Genomic DNA, 7,329 nt, shown 5'->3' with positions numbered 1-7,329 from the left:
TCAACAAGGTCCGCGTCAGGTGTTGAGGAACCAGGGCACCCTGACGAAAAGTGGGCTACTGGAACAAGAAGGCATCGGTGGGCAAGGGACGAAAACAGGGCGTTGTTGGAATGCTACTACGCAAGTAACCCCGGCGGAAGGGGCTACATGAATAGGATGAGGGACCTATGGATTCTTCGATACCCAACATCCACAATGACAGCGAAACAACTAGTAGCTCAGTGTTCCAACATTTGAAAGAAGGGACTGCTCTCACAGCTAGAGATTGACGAGGTACAACACAAATGCTACGGCAAGGAGGAGTCAGGACGCCAGGTCAGGGGGGAGATATCATCACCCCCACCCGAGATTGGGTACATAGCCCCAAGTGCGATAGGAGAGTTGAGTGCGAGAGGAACTGACCTGAAAAATAGGATCATGGCCAAGCTTGAAACCTGGATCCCCCGTAGCCGGTTACCAAGATTACGTGAAGTACCCTCAGAAGGTCTGCTAGATGATGTTAATGCAGCACTACGGGCAATACCTACAACCACGATTACCGACACTAACAAGCTGATCTACAATACGGCAGCAGTGATCAGTGAGATGCTTGGCTACAAGTTGAACAGCCACAAGGGGCAGTACCCTCCATGGAGAAGGAGGCTAGAGGGCAAGATCAAAGTAGCACGGAGGGAGGTTAGCCAACTAACAGAGTTGCAGAAAGGTGCGACAAATAAGGTGCCTAAGAAATACAGCAAGCTGTCCATACCTGAGGCCTTGGAAACTGCCAAGCAAAGACTCATAGCCTTGGCCAGCCGCTTGAGGAGGTACACCAGAGAGATAGAAGGCAGGAGAATAAACCAGCTGTTCTCCACAGAACCAGCAAAGGTGTACTCTCAGTGGCAAGGGAACAATAAGAGAACAGCACCACCAAGGCTGGAGACGGAGCAATACTGGAAGAGCATATGGGAGAAGGATGCAACCCATAACGGCAATGCTCAGTGGCTAGTGGATCTGAGGGCAGACCACAGCGACCTCCCTGAACAGGGTCCAGTAACCATCACAGTGGCAGATATCCAAGAAAGGGTCTCCAGTATGAAGAGTTGGACAGCACCAGGGCCCGACATGGTTCACGCCTACTGGCTGAAGAAGCTGACTGCACTCCACGAGCGTCTGGCAGCATAAATGAACCAGCTGCTAGTTAACGAGAGACACCCGGAATGGCTAACCGAAGGTCGGACGGTCCTGATCCCCAAGGACCCCAAGAAGGGAGCGGTCCCCTCCAACTACCGACCAATAACCTGCCTCAGTACTACATGGAAGCTCCTGTCAGGCATCATATCGGCTAAGATGAACAAGCACATGGGTCAATACATGAGCGGGACACAGAAAGGAATTGGCAAGAATACCAGAGGTGCAAAACACCAGCTACTGGTAGACAGAACAATCAGCCGAGACTGCAAGACCAGACTGACCAACCTGTGCACTGCCTGGATTGATTACAAGAAGGCCTATGACTCAATGCCCCACAGCTGGATACTGGAATGCCTAGAATTGTACAAGATCAATGGGACCCTAAGAGCCTTCATCAGGAACTCAATGGGGATGTGGCGTACAACACTAGAGGCCAACTCCAAGCCCATAGCACAAGTTACCATCAAGTGCGGGATCTACCAAGGAGATGCTCTGTCCCCACTGCTGTTCTGCATAGGCCTGAACCCCCTCAGTGAGATCATTAACAAGACTGGCTACGGATACCGACTACGGAACGGAGCAGTTGTCAGCCACCTCCTGTACATGGATGACATCAAGCTGTATGCCAAGAGTGAACGAGACATCGATTCACTGATCCACACTACCAGGCTATACAGCAATGACATTGGAATGTCGTTCGGACTGGAGAAGTGTAGTCGGATGGTAACAAAGAGAGGGAAGGTAGTCAGAACTGAGGGGATTGAACTACCAGAAGGCAACATTGCAGACATAGAGGACAGTTACAAGTACCTGGGGATCCCGCAGGCAAATGGGAACCATGAAGAGGCCGCTAGAAAGGCTGCAACCACCAAGTACCTGCAGAGGGTCAGGCAAGTCCTGAGGAGTCAGCTGAATGGTAAGAACAAGATCCGGGCCATCAACACATACGCCCTGCCCGTGATCAGGTACCCTGCTGGGGTAATAGGCTGGCCAAAGGAGGAGATAGAAGCCACTGACATAAAGACAAGAAAGCTCCTGACCATGCATGGAGGGTTTCACCCCAAGTCCAGCACCCTGAGGCTGTACGCTAAGCGGAAGGAAGGGGGCCGGGGACTGGTGAGTGTCAGCACCACAGTCCAGGATGAGACAAGGAACATCCAAGAATACATTGGGAAGATGGCCCCAACTGACCGAGTGCTCAGTGAATACCTCAGGCAGCAGAAACCCAAGAAAGAGGAGGGAGACGAGGAACCATCATGGAAGGACAGGCCCCTGCACGGTATGTACCACCGGCAGATAGAGGAGGTGGCTGATATCCAGAAATCCTACCAGTGGCTGGACAAAGCTGGACTGAAAGACAGCACAGAGGCACTAATCATGGCAGCACAAGAACAAGCTCTGAGTACAAGATCCATAGAGGCTGGGGTCTATCACACCAGGCAAGACCCCAGGTGCAGGCTGTGCAAAGATGCCCCAGAGACAATCCAGCACATAACAGCAGGGTGCAAGATGCTAGCAGGCAAGGCATACATGGAACGCCATAACCAAGTGGCCGGCATAGTGTACAGGAACATCTGTGCCGAGTATAACCTAGAAGTCCCGAGGTCAAAATGGGAGATGCCCCCAAGGGTGGTGGAGAATGACCGAGCTAAGATCCTGTGGGACTTCCAGATACAGACGGACAAAATGGTGGTGGCTAACCAACCGGACATAGTGGTGGTAGACAAACAGAAGAAGACGGCCGTAGTGATCGATGTAGCGGTTCCGAATGACAGCAATATCAGGAAGAAGGAAAACGAGAAGCTGGAGAAATACCAAGGGCTCAGAGAAGAGCTCGAGAGGATGTGGAGGGTGAAGGTAACGGTGGTCCCCGTGGTAATCGGAGCACTAGGTGCGGTGACTCCCAAGCTAGGCGAGTGGCTCCAGCAGATCCCGGGAATAACATCGGAGATCTCTGTCCAGAAGAGCGCAGTCCTGGGAACAGCTAAGATACTGCGCAGGACCCTCAAGCTCCCAGGCCTCTGGTAGAGGACCCGAGCTTGAAGGATAAACCGCCCGCAGGGGCGTGCTGGGTGTTTTATATATATATATATATACACACACACACACACACACACACACACACACACACACACATACATATATATATATATATATATATATATATATATATATATATATATATATATATATATATATATATATATATATATATATATATATATATATATACGCTATGTCAGGAGTAGTAATAATAATCATAATAAAGATAATAATTTAAAAAGTAACATTTTTTGTCTTTGTTCCATTCTCTTGATAGACATTAATAGAGGAATTTTCACACCACGTGTACAGGTTTACACATTCACCTAGAACGTTTCACCTCTCATCCGAGAAGCTTCTTCAGTTTGACCTTAGAACTAAAGAAGCTTCTCGGATGAGAGGTGAAACGTCTTCAAGCAACTTAAAGAAGTCCAGACGCTTTTCTTTGCAAGCTCCTTTGAATCCACTCACATGTTTAAATTAGTTGCACTGACCTGTATGTGGCAGACGGCAGCAAACCTCATCTCTCTGGAACCACTCCCACAGGCTGCAAGCAGGGGTCCACTGACTCGTTCCAGGGCCGCCAGACTGATGACGGGCAGGTTGGAGGAGATGCTCAGGAAGAGGCTAAGGGTGGCAGCCATGACAGGGGGGTGGGGGCTTACAAGGAACGAGTCCAGCAGGGACAGGATGTCAAAGAGCTCGTCCTCTGACTGGGGCCTGTAGCGCTGAAGAACTCTCAGCACCTCAGACTGACCCCAAATGTCACACTCCTTAAGCCTAGGAGGAAAGACAGACTTTTTTTTTCTAACAGTGTCTTTATTTATTTTGAACATAGCACTGTACACATCCACTAAGCCAGTGGTTCCCAAAATTTTTGCTGGGCCCCCCTTTGTTTTACATGAAAATGTGCCTTTTTTCACGTCACGCTGTGCAACACGTTATTGTTTACGTGAGAGGAATTGCAGAATGGCAGATAGTCAGATTAACAGTATTTTGTCTCTATCTTCAGGTTTTACACGCTTATATATAAACACACAGTTTCTGTCCCTCCATTTAGAAAGGCAGGGGTGTCACGGTGTAATTATTTTACATGTAGTTGTTTATTTCCTGTGTAATAATGTTCAACATTGCTATCAATACATTTTTCAAAAAATGTCTCTCTGTGCAAAATGGGTTTAAAAACATAAACAGCTGTGGGATACGGTTTGTCCGTGATTTGAACCGGGGGAACAAATCGTGGCAGGATGAGCCTGATATTATTTGTATCCCACTGTAACGTTACTGTATAAAGAGCAAACATCTCCAAAATGTCAGGAGTAGTTAGTCATTACAACAAGTGTTTGTGAACTAAAAATCAAGAATGTGGGATACCGCTTGTCCGTGATTTGAAAAGCCCAGCGCTGCTCCAGACGAAGGAAAGACCAATTCTGCAGGGTAGACCTACCTTGGCACTTGTGCAGGTGAAGCCAAAGGGAAGTGTGGAGATCAGGGAAATTATTTTACTGCTATGGTTCATAATCATAATCATCATCATTACCATTGCATTAATCATACAGTTTACAGTATTGATATTGTATTCAGATGTTTAAACATATTGGTACCCAATTAGCCTTTATTACAGGTGCAGTTATAACCACGTTAAACTGTTGAGTTAAATCAATAATCTTAAATGCTTTTGAATGCTTGTTATAAATCTTAAATGTGTATGTGCTGATTCTGATAAAAGAAGGCCCTAACTCTGAGTACACTCTGTGCCAAAGTAGACAGGAAGCGCAGGCTTTTGCAGAGCGTGCTTGTGAAAGTGAAAGTTACTTTGAGGAGCTGTTTGGATGATGCTATTTGAATAACCAGGTTATTAATTATTGTCTTTTATTCATTTATATCTTTTGATTAAGCTTTTAGTAGAGGTTCTTGATTAAAACATTTATTCAACATATTACAGATATAGTTTCAGTTAGGTTATTATGCACATGAGAATTGGCCTCTCTTCTCATAAAACAAAGTTCGTGTGAGGTCGAGCCACACACACACACACACACACACACACACACACACACACACACACACACACACACACACACACACACACACACACACACACACAGTAGGTAGGCTTATGTTCTAGGTGAGAGTTCAGATATATTTTCTTGCAACTGCATTTTTGTGTGTGCAGAATTGGTAGTTTGTTCCAGAGCATGGCCCGAGGTTTTGGAGAAACGAGAGTCAGAAGATTGACAGGAAGCACCTGCCGTGGAGACGAAGACAATGTTCTTTTCAAACTGTGTTAAAAGTCATTGTGGTTTTGATTTGACGTATGCATGTATTGTATCTGATGATGCATGAGGGGGCGTTAACCCTGATGAATCAAAAGCAATCTGAAGTGTCTTTTTGGGCGGAGATCTACAGCTGATGTTTTGCAGTGTACATCTCCCCACGCTGCGTGTGGTCATTAAAATCGATTGTTTGACCAAGCTCTTCTGGACCATGGTTGTTTTTACTCTCCTCCTCAATATTGAACCCTTAACAGAAAATATGCTTCACCATATTTTCTAGTCTTTGGCTTAAAATGAAGTTGGTTTGGAAACATATTCAGCTATGCTTCATCTCCTGCTTTGCGTTTGTGTGGTTGCCCCGTGCTAGCAGTGTCCAAGCCTTGTTTGTTTTGTTTTTTTTTCCCCTTTTCACACCGCGCCCCCCCTGCAATGGCTCTGCGCCCCCCACACTTTGGGAAGGTCTGCACTAAGCGTAACAAAACAAGTAGCGAAACTTACATGAACTACAAACTACACATACTGCCTTTATCCACATAACACCATAAAGGAAAGGGAAAAAAACAAAACAAAAACAGGAAGGAGAGACAGACTGTAATATGTGAGCCACAGCTGCTCAGCTCAAACATAAGTATTACCTTTCAGCCAAAACACATTATCAGTTTGAAACTGATAATGTGATGTGCATTCATTATAGTTTACGAACTCATTTTGCCACTGAGAAATCAGTTTCAAATACAGTTTCTATGTTAGGACAAAATATAATCTTGATGTTAGGTGATGGAATAAAATGTGATTTTATAAGCGTGATTATTTAGGGTCAGTTCCTGGGCAAGTTCTTACATCTCACCAGTGCCAGTAGTGGAAATTTGCTGTCACTGACAAAAATGAATAAAACAAAATAGCCTGGTAGCACATACGGCTGAGGAAAGTCACCTGGACGTTGCCAGTGTTATGCTATGCTACAATAGTTAAACATGCAGGGAAATATATTTATGTGCACATTGCTCTTCCTGTCTATAATGCTGGTTTAGACAGAAGTCTAACAGGAAGCTATTTGGCTCTGCTGATATGATTAGCTATCTGTAGAAGGCTGGATGATAGCCACACACACAGACAGTCCTGCAGATTAAGGCTCTCATTAGACAAAAAATGAATTCAATTTCAGTAAGAAGACAGAATGCCTTTTTTCCCCATTAACTGAGTAGCAGATGAAGAGAAGAATGTAAAAACATTAGAAACAAATTAATGGCTTTCTTCAACCCTCTCCTTCTTTACCCCCCCCCCCCCCCCCCCTCCCCCTTTTTTTTAACTTCTTCCTGTGATGGGATTAGTTTTCTTCTGGTGAAATTTCACAGTTTTCTAGATGTGTCACCATCCACCACTTCAGCTACCTACTTTGCCTAAAGGTAAAACAGTAGGGCACGCCCCTAAAAAATTCACATTGAAATTAATCAAAGACCTAATGCAGTTCAGCACTAACAGTAAAATAAACTGCATACCAGAGCATCCTTATTTTGACAGATTTCATGTATCCACATTTCATCTGATGTTTTAACTGTGGACCAACCTGTTGAGCAGGTGGTGGGTAATGGGTTTGTTAATAGCGATACCACCCTCCTCCTTCAGGATCTCCTCCAAAGCTCGGAGGCAATTCACCATCACCACGGGGTCCGGGTCCCTCAGGAGGCTGTAAAGTTCATTCACCACTGCTGCATCTGGAAAGAATCACAAACAAGAGGTTTCTGTACATGACGCTGATGTATCAGCAAGTGAAACACACCTGCTGATACATCAATAGTGATGGGATTAACTTTCTTCTTTCTTGCAAGAGAAGAAG

General features: G+C 45.5%; 1 protein-coding gene across 1 annotated transcript in view; it reads right to left on the bottom strand.

Annotated features, from left to right (window-relative positions):
• Positions 1–7,329, bottom strand: part of ap4b1 (adaptor related protein complex 4 subunit beta 1) — a 49,200-nt gene that overhangs the window by 31,235 nt on the left and 10,636 nt on the right. Inside the window, exons 5-6 of the mRNA XM_080898107.1 lie at positions 7,060–7,207; positions 3,711–3,996 (exon numbers count right to left, since the gene is read on the bottom strand). Of these exons, the coding sequence (XP_080754233.1) occupies positions 3,711–3,996; positions 7,060–7,207 (434 nt within the window). The remainder of the gene's footprint in view (positions 1–3,710; positions 3,997–7,059; positions 7,208–7,329) is intronic.

Source organism: Rhamphochromis sp. 'chilingali', assembly GCF_963969265.1.
Source record: "Rhamphochromis sp. 'chilingali' genome assembly, chromosome: 12".
NCBI classification, from domain to species: Eukaryota; Metazoa; Chordata; class Actinopteri; order Cichliformes; family Cichlidae; genus Rhamphochromis; species Rhamphochromis sp. 'chilingali'.
This window is presented reverse-complemented; position numbering and strand designations above follow the sequence as displayed.